This window comes from Mercenaria mercenaria, chromosome 13, assembly GCF_021730395.1.
Source record: "Mercenaria mercenaria strain notata chromosome 13, MADL_Memer_1, whole genome shotgun sequence".
NCBI lineage: Eukaryota > Metazoa > Mollusca > Bivalvia > Venerida > Veneridae > Mercenaria > Mercenaria mercenaria.
Genome location: NC_069373.1, coordinates 47,071,751 through 47,094,406, shown reverse-complemented (window position 1 = coordinate 47,094,406; position 22,656 = coordinate 47,071,751). Strand labels below are relative to the sequence as shown.

The 22,656-nt window shown below is 35.2% G+C and overlaps 1 protein-coding gene across 2 annotated transcripts; it reads right to left on the bottom strand.

The window, feature by feature from the left end:
• Positions 1-291: 291 nt before the first annotated feature.
• Positions 292-22,579, bottom strand: LOC123530194 (lectin BRA-3-like). Of its 2 annotated transcripts, XM_045310943.2 has the most exons (10): positions 22,520-22,579; positions 16,155-16,221; positions 13,789-13,881; positions 13,528-13,553; positions 13,019-13,092; positions 8,744-8,854; positions 4,864-4,964; positions 1,606-1,690; positions 810-1,046; positions 292-502 (listed from the first exon to the last, which is right to left on the bottom strand). In XM_045310943.2, the coding sequence occupies exons 2-9, from the start codon at positions 16,176-16,178 to the stop codon at positions 814-816; spliced, it is 747 nt and encodes a 248-aa protein (XP_045166878.2). In that variant the 5' UTR covers positions 16,179-16,221; positions 22,520-22,579; the 3' UTR covers positions 292-502; positions 810-813. The 2 variants fall into 2 exon arrangements, with proteins under 2 accessions (XP_045166878.2, XP_053377706.1); XM_053521731.1 differs by lacking the exon at positions 22,520-22,579 and having other exon boundaries at positions 16,155-16,835.
• Positions 22,580-22,656: the final 77 nt, after the last annotated feature.

Sequence of the window (22,656 nt, the reverse complement as noted above, 5' to 3'; positions counted from 1 at the left end):
AGTTGAATGTTGTACATTGTACAATCTAACTTGACTGACACAATAATTTCAACATAACTGTCCAACATGGAAAAACCTGGCTCGACTGACATACCGGATTCAATAAGAGTTGATTGCCATTCATGGTTCAATCTGATTTGATTAACATACTGGCCTCAAAAAAGTAATGGCCAACTTTTGAACCTTGACTGACATAATGGTTGCAAGCAATTAAGTAACATTTATTTGTATCTTTCCTTTTAAGTTTGCCTACAATAGCATCTTATTAATTCAAAACAGATGGTAATCATCTTTATTTTGTAATGCTTTATTATTGAGAATCTGGAATGAACAACTGGTTTAAATTAAAAAGATTAAAAAGAATACATAATAACTTTCAATGAAAATGTTTAGTACATTCACAAATGCCAGAAAAATGTTTCAGTCCACTGGCATATTCTTTTGTAAAACTAATTGTCCTGTTTTAGTCCTCTAAAGTTGAACATCTTCTTCTGCTAAACGTCTGTAAAGAAAATGGATAGAACCCATTTCAAAAGTCATAATATATATACATGTACATGATATTATGATTTTACATAACATTATGTTTCATTTAAATAATTTGCAATTTAGCACACATCTTATGCTAAAATGAAAGAATGAGATCATTTTTGAAACTGTCTTTATGAATATATACATGTACTGCAAATTATTTTGTTACGTCAGGTGGCTATTTTGAGCACCTTTAGAAACAATTGATGGTCCTGACATGATAAAAATGAAGGTTACTATAAAATTAATTAAAAATGTTTAAACAGTCTTGGACTCACAAAGTCAAATGACATCTGTTTCACAGACGTAAAACACAAAATCATAATCACAGTCGACTTCGAACCAATAGTATCTGTTATCAGAAGCTTTATTGGCGAAGAAAACACAGTCTGTATCAGGTTTTGGCTGGAAGTTTTCCAAACCCCAATACTCGAAAGACACTAGGTCCCCTGATGTTTCCCAAACAAATTGGCCCTCAGTCTGCCTATCATTCAAGGCTATCCAAAAGTAGTCACCTTCAAAATTTAATCAGATAATAATCTTAAAACCTACAAAAATATAATTGTAATGCTTATCATTTATAATTGTAATGCTTATCATTTAAAATCGTAATGCTTATCATTATTGCAGTAATTATGAGAAAGCAGATAATTATATTTTTAATTCAAATTTGTTTATTACTTGAATTTCACAGCTCATCTGCGTAACCTTTGTGGTAAGAAGTCATAACAACTTTACCTCGAGCACTTTATGCTCAAGTGACTATAAACCTCAAAGTCAGTTTACAGAACCAATTTTGATTTCCTTCAGTATTTAAAACCTAGACTTATATATTTTATATTCAACTGCGGGTCAAAGAAGGCTTGGTAAATGAGTTACACTCTTTGCATGTCTCAGCTAAACAGTAAAATCTAATTGATCCCCTCCTCACCCACACACACACACACACACACACACACACACACACACACATCGATTGCATACAACCCTCCCACAATCATTTTAGTACATTCGCAACCAAATGAGAGCATTAGCAAATACTACTTAAAACAGCAATAAAATTGTCTAACTTACCATCACTAGTTATATTATTCAGAAACTCCTGTTCTAGCTGACTCTGGATCTCTGCAAGATATCCACCTGTTTCATTGCAGGCAGCCTGTCAATATTAATTAAAGTTATTTTGATTACTTTTGAAAATTGTATATTACTCATTTCATGATTTTATGTAATTTGCAAATATTATTTTTTTAATGTAAATATTTTCCTATACATATAAATTTTCTTTCAATGAACTCTGAATACTATTCACACGGCTTGTAAACACTGGCTCCTTCTCTTTCTTTTCAAGTGAGTTGAAAAAAGAGCCAATTAATATATTGATACTTTCGAGGTGGTGCTAATGATGATAGGAACTCCACAAGAAATATGCATGGTCAAAGAATTTTGGAATTATGCTAAGTAGTGAAATGTAAATGGCAATCCATATGATTACAAGTTTTATATATTTTCAATTTTAACTTTGTTATGAGTTTAGTCATGCGTAGTTTTACTAAAAGTCTTACGGATTGACACGTTAATACAGAAGCCTAGTTTGAATAAAAGCTATAAACAAGAGGGTCATGATGACCCTGGATCGCTCACCTGAGTAATATGAGCTACATGTTTCAAATGTCAAACTGATGATAAAATATTAAGAAAGTCAGTAGGTCACATTCATGGTCAATGAAATTCAGTTTTACGATTTGTGTGCAAAACTGTGTAAGTCATCAAAATTTCAAGGCTGTATCTTAAAAAACAAGAAAGTAGGTCAGTAGGTCAAGGTCACAATCAAGTGACATCATATTACTAGGGGTCATCAGGTAATTATAATTAAATAGTCTTGGAAATAGGATCAGATGATTTTTTAAGTATTTTTCCTATATAACTCATATAATAACTAAGTGACTCCAGGGCGGGACCTCATTTAACCCTAGGGGCATAATTTGAACAATTTTGGTAGAGGACTACCAGACAATGCATCATACCAAATATCAAAAGCCTAGGTTGTATGGTTTCTGACAAGACGATTTTTACAGCTTCTTCCTATACAAGTCTATATAAAACTTGGGACCCCCAGGGCTCTTTTCACCCCAGGGGTACAGTTTGAACAATTTTGGTTGAGGACCATAAGACAATGCTACAAACCAAATATCAAAGATCTAAGAGTTTTGGTTTCAGACAAGAAGATTTTTAAACTTTTTTCCCTATATAAGTCTATGTAAAACTTGCAACACACGGGGCGGGGCCATATTTGACCCTAGGGGGATAATTTGAACAATCTTGGTAGAGGACCACTAGATTAGTAAAGATTATGCAAGATTACTTTCGAAATCTGTAAAAAAAAACAAGAGCTGTCCGTAAGACAGCGCGCTCGACTTTTCTCAGTGCTAGACTCTGAATTAGAGCTTTGCCAGTAAAAAAAATTCCAAGTCAAAAAGGGACATAACTGTCTCTTGGTGTAGACTTTGGTAGTAAATAACTATGTTGAGTTTCAAGTCAAAAGCTTTAGCAGTAACAGAGATATTTGACTTTATCAAAACTTTTAACAAAAAATTCTAAAATAAAAAGGGGCATAATTCTGTCAAAATTCAAATCAGAGTTATGGGGATTGTTTCTCCTGGTGTAGACTTTGATGGTAAATAAGTATTTTAAGTTTCAAGTCAATAGCTTTAATAGTAACAGAGATATTAGACTTTATCAAAAACTTTAACCAAAGCCGACGCTGACGCAGACACTGGGACGAGTGCAATAGCTCTACTTTTTCTTCAAAAAGACGAGCTAAAAAATTACAGGTGGCCCAAATCCTTTTGCTGTAGCTTAGAAAACAAGGAAGTAGGTCAGTGGGTCACATTGATGGTCACTGAAAATCTGTTTAAAACTCGGCATGCAAAACTGTAAATGTCATCCAAATTTCAAGGCTGTATCTTAAAAAAACAAGAAAGTAGGTCAGTAGGTCAAGGTTACAGTCAAGTGACCCCTAATTACTTGGGGTCATAAGATAATTATAATTAAACAGTCTAGGAAATATGATCAGATAATTTTTAGTATTTTGTTCCTATATAACTCATAAACAAACTATGTGACACTCGGGGAGAGGCCTCTTTTCACCCCAGGAGCATAATTTGAACAGTGTGTTAGAGAGCCACTAGGCAATGCTACATACTGAATATCAAAAGCCTAGCCCTTGAACTTTTAGTCAAGAACATTTTTAAAAGTGTTTTCCAATGTTTTCCAATGTTTTCCAATGTTAGTCTATGTAAAACTTGGATCCCAAAGGCAGGGCCTCTTTTTCCCAGAGGCTTATTTTGAAAATCTTGGTAAAGGACCACTAGGCAATGCAACATACCAAAAATTAAAAGCCTTGACCTTGCAGTTTCAGAAAAGAAGATTTTTTTCCCCTATACAAGTCTATGTAAAACTTGGGACCCCCGATGCAGGACCTCTTTTCATCCCAGAGGCATAATTTGAACAATCTTGGTAGAGAACCACAAGGCAATGCTACATACCAAACATCAAAGACATAGGTCTTTCGATTTCAGACAAGAAGATTTTTTTAAGTTTATTCCTACATAAGTCTATGTAAAACTTGAGACCACCTGGGCAGGGCCTCTTTTCACCCCAGGGGCATAGTTGAACAATTTTGGTAGGGAACCACAAGGCAATGCTACATACCAAATATCAAAGGCCTAGGTCTTTTGGTTTCAGACAAGAAGATTTTTTAAGTTTGTTCCTATGTAAATCTATGTAAAACTTGGAACCCCCGGGGCAGGGCCTCTTTTTACCCCAGGGGCATAATTTGAACAATCTTTATAGAGGACCATTAGATGATGTCAGATGCCAAATATTGAGGCTCTATGCCTTGTGGTTTTTGACAAGAAGATTTTCAAAGTTTCCCCTATATAAGTCTATGTAAACCATGTGACCCCCAGGGCGAGGCTATATTTGACCCTAGGAGAATAATTTAAACAATCTTGGTAGAGGACCACTAGATGATGCTACAAACCAAATATAAAAGCCCTATGACCTGTGGTTTTGGACAAGAAGATTTTTAAAGTGTTTCCTTTCGGTTGCCATGGAAACCAGAGTTCTAAATGGAATTCAATTTTTTGAATAGTTTTTAAAGAAGACCGTCCAAGGAATATCCCTGTGAAGTTTCATTAAAATTGACCTGATGGTTTAGGAGGAGATGTTGTTTAAAGGAAAGTGTGGACGGACGGACGACAGACGGTGAGGAATCACAATAGCTCGCCCTTAGCCTTTGGCTCAGGTGAGCTAAAAATGTTTACGTACCAGAGCAGATATCCAACTTACTGTCGTGGTACTAACATAGTAACAGCTCCCATTGAAAAAGACCCATCCTCCCTCTGGACATGATTTAACAGTTACTGCTTCTGTAAATAAAGAAACACATAAAGCTTTGTCCCAATAATCATTGTTTAACTGCTCTAGAATCTGTAAATAAAGACAGATCCATCCTGTACACATGATTCAGCTCATGCTGTAAATATGGAAAGATCTATCACAGTAAACATAGTTCAACTGCTTTTGTAAATAAGGAAAGGAAACAAATAAAGATCTGTCCCATCTGATATGGTTCAACTGCTTCTGTAAATAAGGAAAGGAAACATATAAAGATCTGTCCCATTGACATGGTTCAACTGCCTTTGTAAATAAGGAAAGGAAACAAATAAAGATCTGTCAAGTTTGACATGGTTCAACTGCTTCTGTAAATAAGGAAAGGAAACAAATAAAGATGTGTCCAATTTGACATAGTTCAACTGCTTTTGTAAATAAGAAAGGAAACAAATAAGATATGTCCCATTTGACATGGTTCAATTGCTTCTGTAAATAAGGAAAGGAAACAAATAAAGATCTGTCCCATTTGACATGGTTCAACTGCTTCTGTAAATAAGGAAAGGAAACAAATAAAGATCTATCCCATTTGACATGGTTCAACTGCTTCTATAGATAAAGAAAGGAAACAAATAAAGATCTGTCCCATTTTACAAGGTTCAACTGCTTCTGTAAATAAGAAAGGAAACAAATAAAGAGCTGTCACATCTGACATGGTTCAACTGCTTCTGTAAATAAGGCAAGGAAACAAATAAAGATCTGTCCCATTTGACATGGTTCAACTGCTTCTGTAAATAAGGAAAGGAAACAAATAAAGATCTGTCCCATTTGACATGGTTCAACTGCTTCTGTAAATAAAGAAAGGAAACAAATAAATCTGTCCCATTTTACATGGTTCAACTGCTTCTGTAAATAAGGAAAGGAAACAAATAAAGATCTGTCCCATTTGACATGGTTCAACTGCTTCTGTAAATAAGGAAAGGAAACAAATAAAGATCTGTCCCATTTGACATGGTTCAACTGCTTCTGTAAATAAAGAAAGGAAACAAATAAATCTGTCCCATTTTACATGGTTCAACTGCTTCTGTAAATAAGAAAGGAAGCAAATAAAGATCTGTCCCATTTGACACGGTTCAACTGCTTCAGATTCTGTAGATACAAAATATTTGGAGAGAAAACAATGGTCCCTGTTCACATGGTTCAACTGCTTTTGTAAGTATGGAAAGACATATTTTTAGGGTTTTTTAAATTGCTTGTTACATGTAGAGGTACAGTATATCTCACCTCTTGTGATGTGTCATTTATTTATTTATTTGGGTTTTACGGCGCACCAACACAGTATAGGTTATATGGCGCCAAACAGGATTACAAATTTTGGTTCCACATCTCATTTACATCAAAATAAAAACATTAGATATGGAATCAAAAGTGATGTGTCAGTCATAATTTATAGTTTTAGTATGTATTATTTGCAACACAAAAATTAGCCCAATAAATGCATGTGCAATCACTTCAGACAACAAATCATATACATTTGTAAATGTAAATGTTTAATATCTACATATAAATAAAACAATAATCAGCTAGAAATAATTTTTACAGCCATGCCCATGTCACTGTGTACCAATGAGAACAGATAGACATTAGCAGTAATCACTGAAAAAAAAGAATTAAAACTCTGACTTTCCTCTGATCAATGGCTGTATCAAATCAAACAGGTGGGTCGGTGGTCTAGTGGTAACATGCTTGACTGTCAATCCAGCGGTACGGGGTTCGAATCCCGGTCCAGGCACCGGAAATTTCTGAAATGCTCTTAAGTGTCTCCAACTTAACTTAGAAGTCTGTACTGTTCTTCCCAGGAAAGACAGCTTCTGCTATACACCCGACATGTTGAAGAACCAGACTGTCTATTTGCAAAGAGCTAGGCTAAGTTAGCTGGACAAGTCTGTATCTAAAAAGGATTTCTGTCTATCTTTTCTGGGGGCTTTATCTCACTCTGTCCCTCTGGTCAGATTGCTCTGTGTCTGTACTAGTAGAGGATGAATTTCGCGCCCTCACAGTGTGGCTGCGTTTTCTATATGTTAAACACCTTTGAACATGTTTATCATGAAAAGGGCACTACATAAATCTAGTATAGTAATAATAATGATAATAATAATAATAATAATGATAATAATAATAAAATCCAATTTTTTTGCTGAGGTGCTCAAAAAATCTAACTCTCGCTATTATCTTCCATTCAGTGGCTGCAAAATCTAGGCCTATTATCTTCCCTTCAGTGGTTGCACACTTAATTTCAATTACTTCCCTTTACTAGTTCAACAATAAATTCCTGTTATCTTCCCTTCAGCCGCTGGGAAAAGCGAATGTCTCCCACAACTGCCTAATCATCTAAATAGCAAGTCAGTCTTTATATACTGTTTACTCACTACAATTCAAGGGCCAGAACTCCAAAATGCCTACACCGATTTGGCTAGTTATCGAACTTGGCCAAGGTTTTATGGTCAAACACATTTTGTTCAAGTTTGGTGAAGATCAGATGAGAAATGTTTGACTAAAAGAGCGGACAAGAGTAAAAAGGCTGATTTTTCAGTAATTTAAGGGCCATAGCTCAAAAATGCTTGGACCTATTTGGCTAGTTATCGAACTTGGCCGAGGTCTCATGGTCAAACACATTTTGTTCATGTTTGGTCACTTTGGTGAAGATCGGATGAGAAATGTTTGACTTAGGGAGTGGACAAGAGTAAAAAGGCCGATTTTTCTGTAATTCATGGGCCGTAACTCCAAAATGCCTTGACCGATTTGGCTAGTTATCAAACTTGGCCGAGGTCTCATGGTCAAACACATTTTGTTCAAGTTTGGTAAAGATCAGATGCGAAACGTTCGACTTAGAGTGCGGACAAGAGTAAAAAGGCCGATTTTTTAGAATTCAAGGGCCGTAACTCCAAAATGCCTATACCGATTTGGTTAATTATCGAACTTGGCCTAGGCCTTATAGTCAAACACATTTTGTTCAAGTTGGTGAAGATCAGATGAGAAATATTTGACTTAGAGTGCGGACAAGCTTTGTGACAGACAGACAGACAGACAGACAGACACACACACACACACACACACACACACACACAGACTAGAGTAAATCAATTTGTCTCCCACACCACTGTGGGAGACATACATTATCCTCTCTTTAATGGTTACAAAGTCCCAACCTATTATCTTCCTTTCTGTGGTAACATCTAGTCATCCTATCTTCCGTTCAGTTGTTGCAAAATCAAGGCCTATTATCCTCTCTTTAATGAATGTAAAATCAAGGTCTACTGTCTTCCCTTCAGCGGTTACAAAATTGAGACATAGTGGTTGCATAAACGATGTCTATTATCCTCCCTCAAATGAATGCAAACTTGAGTCATACTATCTTCCATTCAGTGGTTGCAAAATCGTGTCCTACTATCGTCTAGCCAGTAGCCGAAAAATTTTAATTACGTTACAGGTGCAGAAAGGATATGACCGATAATTGTGTCAGTATGACATATAAACCAAACCAAACAAAAGCAGTTCTCATATAGAAATACAAATGAGCCGTGCCATGGGAAAACCAACATAGTGGGTTTGCGACCAGCATGGATCCAGACCAGCCTGCGCATCCGCGCAGTCTGGTCAGGGTCCATGCTGTTTGCTTATAAAGCCTATGGGAATTGGAGAAACTGTTAGCAAACAGCATTGATCCTGACCAGACTGCATGGATGCGCAGGCTGGTCTGGATCCATGCTGGTCGCAAACCCACTATGTTGGTTTTCTCATGGCACGGCTCAAATACCTTCACAGTTCCTGCCTTTAAAACCGTCATTACAACTGCATGTGTAGTTGTCTGCAACCTCTACACATGTGCCATTATTTTCACAGGGATCTGGGCTACATCTGTCCACTTCTGCATTATAGAAATATGTTATTAGCAAATTCTTTCGGAATAGAGATTTATGGCTGTTTTACACACAGTTTATAAATTCCTCAGTATTCATTTAGTGTGTTATTTTCTCGAATACACACTAACAGCAAATTATTTAAATGAGGGAAAAAAATCATGTTGGATGTAAACTTCCAGCCAATCTGTTCAATTTTACAAAGATATTGGACATAGTTCATACAATATAATCAATCGGTAGATTAATTGTTACATAAAAGTACAAAACAATACTTTCAAAGTTATTTTAAAGTTTTCATGATAATAAGCAAAGCTAAGAGCAACAATGTAACAAGAGGGTCATGATGACCCTGGATCGCTCACCAGAGTAATATGAGCTACATGTTTCAAATGTCAAACTGATGATTTTTAGAAATTTTGGGGCAGGGCCAATTTTACTCCGAGGGTCATGATTTGAACAAAGTTTGTAGAAGTCTACTAGGCAATGTTACATATCAAATATCTAAGATCTAGGCCTTCTGGTTTATTTTTAGCAAATTTGTGAAGATTTCCTTATGTACAATCTAGTAACCCCTGGGGCTGGGTTAATTTGACCCTGGAGGGGTCAAGATTTGAACAACTTTTGTAGAGGTCCACTAGGCAATGCTACATGTCAAATACCTAAGCTCTAGGCCTTCTGGGTTTTTTTAGAAAATTTTGAAGATTTTTTTATGTACAATCAAGTAACCCCATGGGGCGGAGTCAATCTGACCCTGGGGGTGATGACTTCAAAAGATTTTGTAGAAGTCTACTAGGCAATGCCACATGTCAAATATCTAAGATCTAGGCCTTCTGGTTTATTTTTAGAAAATTTTTGAAGATTTTCCTATGTAAAATCAAGTGACCCCTGGGGCGGGGTCAATTTTGACCCGGGGGTCATGATTTGAACAAATTTTGTAGAAGTCCACTAGGTAATGCTACATGTGAAATATCTAAGCTTTAGGCCTTCTGGTTTATTTTTAGAAAATGTTTGAAGATTTTCCTATGTAAAATCAAGCGACCCCGCCCCAATTTTGATCCCGGGGGTCATGATTTGAACAAATTTTGTAGAGGTCCACTAGGCAATGCTAAATATCAAATATCTAAGCTCTAGGCCTTCTGGTTTTTTTTTAGAAAATTTTGAAGATTTTTTTTATGTACAATCAAGTAACCCAATGGGGCGGGGTCAATTTGACCCCGGGGGTCATGATTTGAATAAAGTTTGTAGAAGTCTACTAGCAATGCTACATGTCAAATATCTAAGATCTAGGCCTTCTGGTTTATTTTTAGAAAATTTTTGAAGATTTTCCTTTTGTAAAATCAAGTGACCCCTGGGGCGGGGTCAATTTTGATCCCAGGGGTCATGCTTGAAAAAATTTTGTAGAGGTCTACTAGGCAATGCTACAAGTAAAATATCTAAGCTCTAGGCCTTCAGGTTTATTTTTAGAAAAATTTTGAAGATTTTTCTATGTAAAATCAAGTGACCCCTGGGGGGGTCAATTTTGACCCTGGGGGTCATGATTTGAACAAATTTTGTAGAGGTCCACTAGTCAATGCTACATGTCAAATATCTAAGCTCTAGGCCTTCTGGTTTATTTTTAGAAAATTTTTGAAGATTTTCCTATGTAAAATCAAGTGACCCCGGGGCGGAGTCAATTTTAACCCCGGGGTCATGATTTGAACAAAACTGGTAGAGGTCCACTAGGCAATGCTTCACACCAAATATCTAAGCTCTAGGTCTTCTGGTTTTGGAGAAGAAGATTTTTAAAGTTTTTCCTTTTGGTTGCCATGGCAACCAGAGTTCTGCATGGAATTCAATTCTTTGAATAATTTTTAAAGAAGACCTTCCAAGGAACATCCCTGTGAAGATTCATCAAAATTGGCCTGTTGGTTTAGGAGGAGATGTTGTTTAAAGAAAGTGTGAACGGACGTCAGAAAAACGGATGGATGGACGCCGGACGGTGAGCGATCACAATACCTCACCCTGAGCACTTTGTGCTCAGGTGAGCTAAAAATGCTGTTACTGTAAAATCATTTTATTTCGTTGTCAGGTAATTTCGTGGTTTGGGTCAAAAAGGTAATTTTGTGGATTTTAACTTTTGGACATAAAATGAATGAGAATTATTTTTTGTTCATTGGGATTACATTTTGTATAATGTTTTAACCATGAAATCCATGCAAATTAGTCACCCTCATAAATATTAATGATTTCACAGTAGAACTATACCCAGTGGTGACAATTTCATGAAGAAACTCCTACATCAAACTTGCAGTTTCAGAGAAGATTTTGAAAGTGAACATCATATACAAATACAGAGAAATTTAAATTTACTGCTACTTAAAAATTTACTGAAAGTGACTATCTTCTTTAATGGCAATAAATTTGGATGAATCATTATCATATGATAACACTTGGTAAAGTGTCACCAAAGGAACAAAGAGGCATTTTGTGAAATAAGATTAAAATAAATTTCTAAAGGTCTCCACTATAAATATGTAGGGAAAATTGATCTTGTTCTTTGTTATCTATTTTGAAATGAAAAGGAGCAATTTGAAGAAAAGTCTTGATAGAAAATCAGCAGAGGAACATTTGAGACAACAAAACTTCTTTTCAGACTAAATCTTCACTTACAAATTTTATCACTTCCCTTTCAAGTCAAAAACCATAAAGTCACAAGGCAAGAATTGCTTGTAGAACTGATAGTTTGAGTCTGATGAACCTTTACCTGAGTTTGAGTCTGATGAACCTTTAACTGAGTTTGAGTCTGATTAATTTTAACTGTGTTTGAGTCTGGTGAACTTTACCTGGTGATTGATGAACCTTTAACTGAGTTTGAGTCTGATTAAACTTTAACTGTGTTTGAGTCTGGTGAACATTTACCTGAATTGGAGTCTCATGAACCTTTGTCTGGGTTTGAGTCTGATGAACTTTTAACTGTGTTTGAGACTGATGAACCTTGAACTGAGTTTGAGTCGGATGGACCTTTACCTGAGTTTGAGTCTGATGAACCTTTACCTGGGTTTTAGTCTGTTGAACCTTTAAATGAGTTTGAGTCTGATGAACCTTTAACCGAGTTTGAGTCTGATGGACCTTTAACTGAGTTTGAGTCTGATGAACCTTAAACTGTGTTTGAGTCTGATGAACTTTTACCTCAGTTTGAGTCTGATGAACCTTTAACTGAGTTTGTGTCTGATGAACCTTTAACTGTGCTTGAGTCTGATGAAGTTTTACCTGAGCTTGAATCTGATGAACCTTTAATTGTGTTTGAGTCTGATGAACTTTTACCTGAGCTTTAGTCTGATGAACTTTTACCTGAGTTTGAGTCTGATGAGCCTTTAACTGAGTTTGAGTCTGATGAACCTTTACCTTGGTTTGTGTCTGATGAACTTATAACTGAGATTGAGTCTGATGAACCTTTAACTGAGTTTGAGTCTGATGAACCTTTAACTGAGTTTGAGTCTGATGAACCTTTAACTGAGTTTGAGTTTGATGAACCTTTAACTGTGTTTGGGTCTGATGAATTTTTACCTGAGTTTGAGTCTGATGAACCTTTAACTGAGTTTGTGTCTGATGAACCTTTAACTTAGTTTGAGTTCGATGAACCTTTAACTGTGTTTGAGTTTGATGAACCTTAAACTGTGTTTGAGTCTGATGAACCTTTAACTGTGTTTGAGTTCGATGAACCTTAAACTGTGTTTGAGTCTGATGAACCTTTAACTGTGTTTGAGTCTGATGAACCTTTAACTGAGTTTGAGTCTGATGAACCTTTAACTGTGTTTGAGTCTGCTGAAACTTTACCTTAGTTTGAGTCTGATGAACCTTTAACTAAGTTTGTTTGTTTGTTTTGGTTTTAACGCCAGTTTTCAACAGTATTTCAGTCGGGTAACGGCGGGCAGTTAACCTAACCAGTGTTCCTGGATTCTGTACCAGTATAAACTTGTTCTCCACAAGTAACTGCCAACTTCCCCACATGAATTATCAGAGGTGGAGGACGGAAGATTTCAGACACAATGTCTTTTATCAAATCGTCATGAGGAACATATGCTCTGTTTAAGTTTGATTACCTTTATCTGAGTTTGAGTCTGATGAACTTTTACCTGGATTTGAGTCTGATGAACTTTTACCTGGGTTTGAGTCTGGTGAACATTTACCTGGGTTTAAGTCTGATGAATCATCATCTGAGTTGCTCGATTCACTTCGCGGCTCAAGCTGACCCTGCACATGTCTGTGAAACATTTGCACATAAAAAGTTGTTTGAGCAAACATTTTATACATACATTTAGTTTAACATTAAATTTAAATTCGGACTATCCGTTGCAAAAATATTCTGGGAAAGAGCAAGTCTGACAGAGCAACAGATGGACAAAAAGTAAAAAGAACACCAACGGACATCTTAAGATGCAATAGTAAATGATGACTGAAACCAGCAATTTCACATACCAAAAAAAGTCTTGATAAATGAAATATTTGCCTCATTAAAATAATATAATATTTTTCTCTGGAACAAGAAATAATTATTTCCTTAAATTAACTTAAATTTTATAACTTTTTTGTTGGAAATAAGGAGCCAGAGTGAACAGACTTTAGAAGTCTGGCAACAAGGCTTGTAACAAGCAACAAACTCGCATTCATCATAGAGAATGCACATGTTGGTACTTACCTGGAAATTCTTCTTCCTTGTGGACACTGAAGTATAACATAATATAAGAGATTTTAGCACATTTGAATCATGTAATAAATCAACGCATCATTTAAAATAAAGTGTCTTAGTTAGTCAGTCGTGAAAGGCTGTTCTTTACAGAAATACAGAAAATATGAGGTTTTAATAATTATATTCTTGCAATTTGATAAGTCATTTGAGTTCAAAAGACCAGATGACAAGGTAAGTACTTCATTCATTAAGCATATTGTAGAAATATACCTCTGTGTTTGAAGCACATCCAGGAATGGGCTTGGCATCTGCAGCAATCTCAGGACCTGTGAAACAGGTTATAGCAAATGCTAAGCATATAACCTGAAATATAAATAAAAACCTAAGAGGCATATAGAACAAGCAAATTCAGTTAACTGGTATGACCCGCCATATAGGATAAAGTTTTACCCTTAAAAATGCATTGTCTGCAGAAAGAAAGCATTGAATGCAGCTGAATTTTGGCATCTATAAAAACTAACTAGTATACCAAGTTTGGTTACAATATCTCATTGCTTACTAATTAATGTATTGATCAAAAAAACATTCATTAAGTGACCATGAATTTGACATAAATTACCTAAACTATATTTACAATCAAAAACTTATTAGGTAACACCCTTATATCACATGCCAAATATCAAAGCTTGAGGGAAAAAGTTTTTTAAAGTCTCATAGCTGAAAACCTAAGTCTAACCAAAAAGACCCATATGTTCAATGAACCAGAACCATTTGAACATCTTGAAAGACGGGTACCCTGAGATCATTTGTGTAGAGTTTCATCAAAATCCATTCAGACAAGAAGATTTTTTTAAATTTCCACTATATGCATATAGGGAAAAGTGACCAAGTCCCCTGGTGACCATGTTTGTTTTACGAATTGGTATAATCTGAACAATATTGGTAAAGGGTGATATAAGAACTATTTGTGTGAAATTATTTGAAAGTCAGACCACTGGTTTAGAAGGAGATGTTGTTTGAAGATTTTTCTATATTTAGCTCTGGTGACCCCTACATGCAACCAAGCAGAACCATTAGAACAATTTTGGCAGAGGACCACCCAAGGAACATCCAGGCCAAGTTTCATCAAATTCTATTCAGTAGTTTTGAAGAAGATGTCGTTTAAACACAATTGTTGATGACGACGACTTGACGGATGGATGGATGCACAACGGACTACGGACGACAGACACAGCATGATCCCAATAGCTCACCATGAGTTAAAAAAGCATGTGCAAAATATAAACATCTCCTCTTAGGAGTGAAGCTTCCTACAAAGTTTCATTGAATATCAGCCAAGAATTGGTGAGGAATACTCTGGACAGTGGGGCACTATATTCACTTATGCTGAATAATCAAGGGGAAATAACTCAATGAAAAACGATCCAACTGGAACAAGAAGTTATTATGGTCATTTCTTCTTGGGAGTGAAGTTTCAGACAGAGGTTGCTGAGGAATCCTCCGCACATGTAATGCTAATATACTAAACTACAGTTGAATAATAGAACAACACACAGTAAACTAAATGCCCACGGGCAACATGTCAAGCCCGACAGCTGTCAAAAGGACTTGGAGTTGCACGCCACACTCTGTCTCATTGAGGCAAACATTTATTCCAAATGGAAAAAGGTCATATGGCGACTTTCAAGCTTTGATGGTGGAGGAAGTCCCAAGGTGCTCCTCCATGCATTATTTCATCATGAGCGGGGACACCTGGACCACCAACCTTCCATATGCCAGCTGGATGGCTTCCCAACATGTAGAATTCATTGCCCAGAGTGAGGCTTGAACCCCCATCGATGAAGGGCAAGTGATTTGAAGTCACTCGGCCAAAGAGGCCCTAATGGCGAGATAAGACAGTCTGTAAACAAATGTGTATAAACTATACATGGAAAAATAACGTGAAAAAAATGTATAAAACTGTTTGTTTTAGGCTTAACACTGTTTTTCAACAGTATTTCTGTTATGTAACAGCAGGGTACGAAATTGTATGAAGGCAGATCCCTCAGATAAGAGGTCGATCTATACATAAGAGATACCATGTTGTATAATTTCAGTAGTTTTCCTGTAAATTAACAACTGCTTGCTTATACTTGAAAAACTTGGTACTGGCACAGAGCTCTCTGTCTGTGGGGAAGCAAGTAAACTTAATATTTGTTTATAGCCTCTCTTAATTCTGAGCTGAGTTTCTAATTACTTGCAAATCAAATGTAAGCATTAACAAATGGGCCATGATGGCACTATATCGCTCACCAGAGTTGATCTGGCCTTCTGACGTAGTTTTTGACACCACATTACCCAATTTCAAACCTGATCTAGAGATCATCAAGACAAACATTCTGGCCAAGTTTCATAAATATTGGGTCATAACTGTGGCCTCTAGAGTGTTCACGAGGCAAAAATTGACAGAAGATGCATGCCGACACAATTGCCAGACAATGACCTGTCACAATAGCCCACCTTGAGCACTTTGTGCTCTAGTAAGCTAAAAAAAAAGTTCTACTACTCTTTTAAGACTAGAATTTTGGTAAATCAATTCTCAGTTAATGACTGTTATTGATTAATATATTTATATATATATATAAAACACAACTTACAGCACAATATAATGTCAGTTTCATGTTCGATTTCTAAGTGAACACAATCAGTCTGGCTTTCGGATATCTGTCAAAAGATGTATTTCTTAAAATAGAAAGCAATATGCTATTTATAGCATTTTTCTTCTTAAAAGTAATATACTAGATTTATACAAGAATTTGTAACAGAACTACCAACATCTACTGCCTAAGGACATTTTTCACAGAACATGCTGCATGCCAATAAATAGAGGATATTACACGAGTGTCTTTTCATATTGAATTTATCAAACAAGTTGAATAAAATAATAAAAGGTGAGGCTCTGTTGAGCATTTTATCAATTTTATTCAACGAGTTTAATAAATGCAATGTGGAAAGTCACAAATGTAATATTCTTTTTATCACATATTAGCCTTTTTTGTCGAAACATCAAAAATTCTACTTTCCTTTACTATATAAACAAGACAATATGACCGACTTCGCCTATGCTATAAATGACGTCGACGTCAAAGCTTTATTACACTAGTGTATTATCATTTTTATTTAATGGCTTTATTACACTCGCGCGATGTCAAACGTGATAAAGCATCTTTTAAATAAAAAGTCAACATACTAACAATGTACATAAATCATAACTATATATCATATAATTCATGAAGACATTCTGATGTTTGAAAATGTCTGGAAATCTATAATTGCTGAATGCTATCAAATGCTTATATCTGTATTTTATAGATTTAATCTTATTTTATTTTTAAATTGGTACTGAAAAATAAACAAAAATATAATTAAACATTATATCATATTATAGGGAGGTAATTTTTTAATAAACAAATAAAATGCATGACTCTTGTAATAAATTATGGTATTAAAAAACTTGTTCTTAAATTACACACCAGAAATGGTTAATTCTACAGCTGATCAATGCAGAGCTGCACTACATATCAACCTAATGTATTACAACCATAGCAATGCTGCATTTACCTATATATACCCTTAAGTTATTCTACAAGTCTACAATTAAAATAAATAGAATTTTATATTTATCAATACCAATCACCTTACTTAAAACAATTTCATTTTCAAATTTGTGGGAAAACTGATATAAAAACAAAATGTATTGTACACATGTATTGTACTTTATCATATAAAAAGGAGGTAATTTCATGTACAAACAAGAGCACCGCCATGTGGGTGCAGACGCTTATCTGATTTTTTTGTCACTGTATAATAGAAATATTGTCCTACCCATGCTTTTCTAAGTCCAATAATTCTTGCAAAAAGCAATGTAGAGTTATAGTACTTGCTGTGCAGAGTCAACTTCTAATGGTGAATAACTGCTCCAAGTTTTAAAGTAATAGCTTTGACCGTTAAGGAGAAAAGTTGACCTAAACGCAAAAGTTAACCAAGAAATCTGATATTTTCTAAGTCCAAAAGGGGCCATAATTCTTGCAAAATTCTTGCAAAAAGCAGGATGGAGTTATGTTTCTTGCTGTGCAGAGTCAGCTTTTGATGGTGAGCAAGTGTTGCAAGTTTTAAAGCAATAGCTTTGACAGTTTAGAAGAAAAGCTGACCTGAATACAAAACTTAACCAAGAAATCTGATTTTATAAGTCCAAAAGGGGCCATAGTTCATGCAAAAATGCAGGATGGAGTTGTGCTTATTGTTGTCAAGAGTCAGCTATTGATGGTAAACAAGTGTTGCAAGTTTTAAAGTAAAAGCTTTGATAGCTTAGGAGAAAACCTGACCTAAATATAAAACTTAACAATCTGATTTTATAAGTCAAAAAGGGGTCATAATTTTTGCAAAAAGCAGGAAGGAGTTATGCTTCTTGCTGTACAGAGTCAATTATTGATGGTGAACGTACAAGTGTTGCAAGTTTCAAAGCAATAGCTTTGATAGTTTAGGAGAAGAGCTGACCTAAAACATAAAACTTAACCAGGCAACGCCAATGCTGACACCAGTGCCGATCTTGTGATGACAGTAACTCTTTTTTTCTAAAAATCAGATGAGCTAAAAAAGAATGACAATTTGGGTTCCTGTGACACTGACCTTTGCACATGACACAATGTCTTGTAATGGTAACATTTATGTCAATTATTTGAACACTATATATATAATGCATAAAAAGGTTAGACTAGACAAAAAACACCAAAGGTAACTTGACCTTGGAACTAGGGGCGTGGGTCTTGCACAAAATAAATTAACTCATTAAAGGGAACATTTGTGCTAAGTAATTTTAAAATCCTTTGATGAATGGCAGAGTTATGGACCAGACAATCAAGAAACTGTTAACTTCTAAGTGAGACTTTGCCCTTGAAGCTAGGGATCTGGGTCTTGCACATGACATGTCAACTCATTATAGGGAACAATTATTGTTCCAAGCAATTGTAAAATCCCTTGGTGAATGGCAGAATTATTGATTAGATAAGTTTGTTTGTTTTGGGTTTAACGCCATTTTTCAACAGTATTCCAGTCATGTAACGGCGGGCAGTTAACCTAACCAGTGTTCCTGGATTCTGTACCAGTACAAACCTGTTCTCCGCAAGTAACTGCCAACTTCTCCACATGAATCAGAGGTGGAGGACTAATGATTTCAGACACAATGTCGTTTATCAAATAGTCACGGAGAACATAAGCCCCGCCCGAGGATCGAACTCACGACCCTGCGATCCGTAGACCAACGCTCTTACCTACTGAGCTAAGCGGGCGGGCTTGATTAGATAAGAGGTCCATGATGGCACAGCATAACAGGGTAAATATGTTTTACCTAGTGATGTCATGGAAGCAAATATTCTGACCAAATTTCATTTAGATTGGACCAAATATGTGACCTGTTGCCCTTGAAGCTAGGGTATGGGTCTTGCACACGACATGTCATCTAATTACTGGAAGCATTTGTGCCAAGTATTTTCAATATTTCAGTATGCATTTCATGATAAATGGACAACAGTCTTTTGATCAATGTTATCAGACTCGGAAGATACGGGCAGAAGGGGTTTGGTAAAAACCTCACCACTTCCAGCCCATATCCTTAAGATGCCAGCACATTTTTATACAATCTAGCCAGGCAATATTATGTATATTTTTGACAACACAGAAAATGACATCAAATGACCTTCAGCTTTTTCCAGAAGTAAAGAAAAGGAAAGTAAACAGGCTAAACTTGAAAACGAAAGTCGCATTTGCAATGGTCTATGGTCAGGTCTCGGGGAGGGCTCACCCTGTCTAAATACATTTTTTTTGCTAATGGGGAGTCAATTTTCAGCACTTTTTAACAATTTGAAAATACCTGTGCTTTAGCAGGACATGTCAGCTTTTCATCTACGAAAAAATATATGTTATCTGCCTTGGATGCAAGATATTTCCGTACTTGAGAGCTGCAGACCTAGACATTTCAGAAATATTTTCAAAATTAATTTTGTGTAATAAATGTTGATTCTACGGAAGCGTGAAAGGGCCATCAGATACGTTAAATTATGTTACAGCTGCAGGAAGGATATCACCCTCGACCTTATAACACTGATATCAAAAGACAGTAGCCTGTTTAAATCTCTATTTACAGTAAATCTTGCTTATAAGGAACACTCAGCTGCTTGGGACCTCTAAAATTTGTTCCTTATAACCGAGGTTCTTATATTCGTATAGCAAGGAATGCAAGGAAATAGTGCCATTAATGGTACAATTAGCAAAAAACATTCCACAACCTATGAGGGGACACCCCTCCCATACCCACCCAGTCAATATCTCACGCCGCCCCCATAGCAGTTGCCTCGCAACGCGCCTGATGTCTATTTGCTATAACCGGGGGGTTTAATTCCACTGAATTTCATACTTTGGAACTGGAAAAGGTGTTCCTTATAACCAAGTGTTCCTTAGCACGACTTCCCTATAACCGAGGATTTTTATATTGAATTAAGATGAAATTAGATCAGAGAATTGGAAACTGTTCCTTATAACTGAGTGTTCCTTATATCCGAGTTCTTTATAAGCGAGGTTTACTGTAACATGCTTTAGGAGGAAAAGTATGATTTTAATTTTTCAAGTTTATATGGTTTAAGTTTTACCAAAAAAATTAATCTTGACAGAACTTAGACTGAATCTTAGAATAAATATCTGGTAATGTTTGTTTAAAAGGTGCAAATGACATTTGAGCCACACCATGAGAAAACCAACATAGTGCATTTGTGACCAGCATGGATCCAGACCAGTCTGCGCATCTGCATCTGCTGTTCGCTTTTAAAGCCTATTGCAACTAGAGAAAATGTTAGCAAACATTGGCTGGTTTTCTCATGGTGCGGCTCATTTTAAGAGAAATGTGATATCTACATATCTGAATTTTTCTTTTACTGCTGTCTGAATATTGTAAAGAATATTTGTCTAAGAAAAGGCAGAAAACCTTGTGTGCATTTCAACGACCATGAAATAAGGAATGAAAAAAGTACACTTCATGCAAACAGTTATATTGTAACATTCAGTATAGATGAAACACTAGAATTTGAATTTGTCTCTAAGTTATAATTATAATTCCAATAAGGGTGATTGCACATTTATAAAAAAAAATCTTTTTTTTTTTTAATCACAAATATACAGTTAAGATCATATTCACTGGTATGACTTTTTCAATTTTATGACATTGGCAGATGTTGTTGGTCAATATTACCGGATTATCAAGTTTTCACCTGATTAGAAAAATTAAAGAACAAAAAATGGCACAATACTACGGTGGCATAGAGGGGACATAGGAAATATTTTATTTAACACGTTCGCATAGGAAATATTTTATTTATCACGTGCGCACGTGGAAGCTAACACATGAGAACCTGATAGTTATCATGTGCGCACGTGATAAATAAAATATTTCCTATGTCCCCTCTATGCCACCATACAATACTGCATGATAAGCCCTAAAAAATCTTCATTTCTGGTAACAAGCTCAAAAATATTAGGGTAGGTAGGTTGGATTTTTTTTTTTACTTTTCAGAAATTATTTTTGTGTCAAAAATGAATACAAATAAGGGAGTTATGCCTTTAGAGCATCAGTAAGTTGATTTCTAACATCACTGACCATGTTTAAGCATAAAAAACAAAAAGGTGAAAAAAAATATCCTCTAAGGCCATAAAAACATTAGGGTCGGGCAAAAAATTTAGGGTAGGTCGGGATACCGGAAACAAAGAATTTTTTGTTTATGCCTAATGAAAACTACAGCTATAATTTGATATCTTTTTAGTCCATTTCCAATACATAAATAATTATATGGAAGTAAAACTTTTTCACAATGTATTTACATTAAAGTTACAGAACTGCAACAACCAAAATATACTTTGCCAAATTTTACTTGTCATTTCCTTTTCGAAAAAGTTATATTTCACTGGCGAAGCTAGTATCGATCTATTGGGAAAAAATATTGTATTTATTATACGTATGTTCATCTTAACTTATTTCAGTGTCTTTTTCATAGCTTTTGCTTCGCAAATGAACATACCTTATATAATGTGGCTATCCCTATTGGGAGTCAGAAAAAAAAATATACTCTTTTCAAAATGTGCAACTATCCCCATATGAATTTCCCAATTTCTTGATAAAATTGGTCTTGGGTTTACCAAATGAACAAATTGGTTATCGATAAATATGTGCATTCTAAATAGAACATTTGGTCACACATTTTGGTGTCATATTTTACAACAATTACAGGTATATTTTAACAAGTCCAAGTCTGATTTAAGGAACCTGAAGAGAAAATAACTTTTTGAGGAATTGAGGAATTTCCTTTGATTTTTAGTATTTTTTTTTATTTACGCAAAATGCCAAAAAAAAAAAAAAAGGAAATTTCAGGAGTTTTAAGTCCTGGATGTTCTTAAGATTGTATTGATGTACATAATTATATATATTTTCTGCCACTCTGACATGCTTTATTATTCTAGATTTCTACAGAAGCACATTTTTTGTGGGTTTTTTTTTGCCATGCTGATAATATTTTATTTTTCATGACGTCCTCATTATGTCAGACATGCATAATATCTTTTAATGTTTAATTTAAAAATCATATTTTACCATACTGAATAAACTGTTTTCCACTAAAAAATATTTTTTGTCCAATTTATAATTTATTTAATATTGCCCTTTTTATCAATTTTAGATAAAAGATTTGTTGATATTTACATCCCGGAAAACAAAGAACAAGATTTTTTAGCCATAAATGGAGGATATTGAAGTTAAAAAACAATTTAGAAAAAGAAAAAACTTACCTTTAAAAAGATGTTGAAGACAGATACTGTCTGTCATTAGTTAACAATTATAAGACACACTATGTTTATCCTTTAAGATGTAATAATAAAACAGAAGAATTATATACAAATATTAAAAATATATTCTTAAATTTACCAAAGCTTTAACAAGTTCTGCGTCCGTCTCCAATGGTAGCAAGTAACGAAATGCTCGTTCACATGTTAACATATATTCAAATAGAGAATGTAATTACAATATGAAACTGACAATCTGCCACCTTTTCATCCAAGATG

Coding starts and splice junctions, on each gene's coding strand:
- LOC123530194 (XM_045310943.2), bottom strand. CDS start 16,178: ATGAAACTGACATTATATTGTGCT. Junction 13,093..13,527: donor CAAGGAAGAAGAATTTCCAG/GTAAGTACCAAC, acceptor AATGTTTCACAG/ACATGTGCAGGGTCAGCTTG. Junction 8,855..13,018: donor TTCATCAGACTTAAACCCAG/GTAAATGTTCAC, acceptor TCTATAATGCAG/AAGTGGACAGATGTAGCCCA.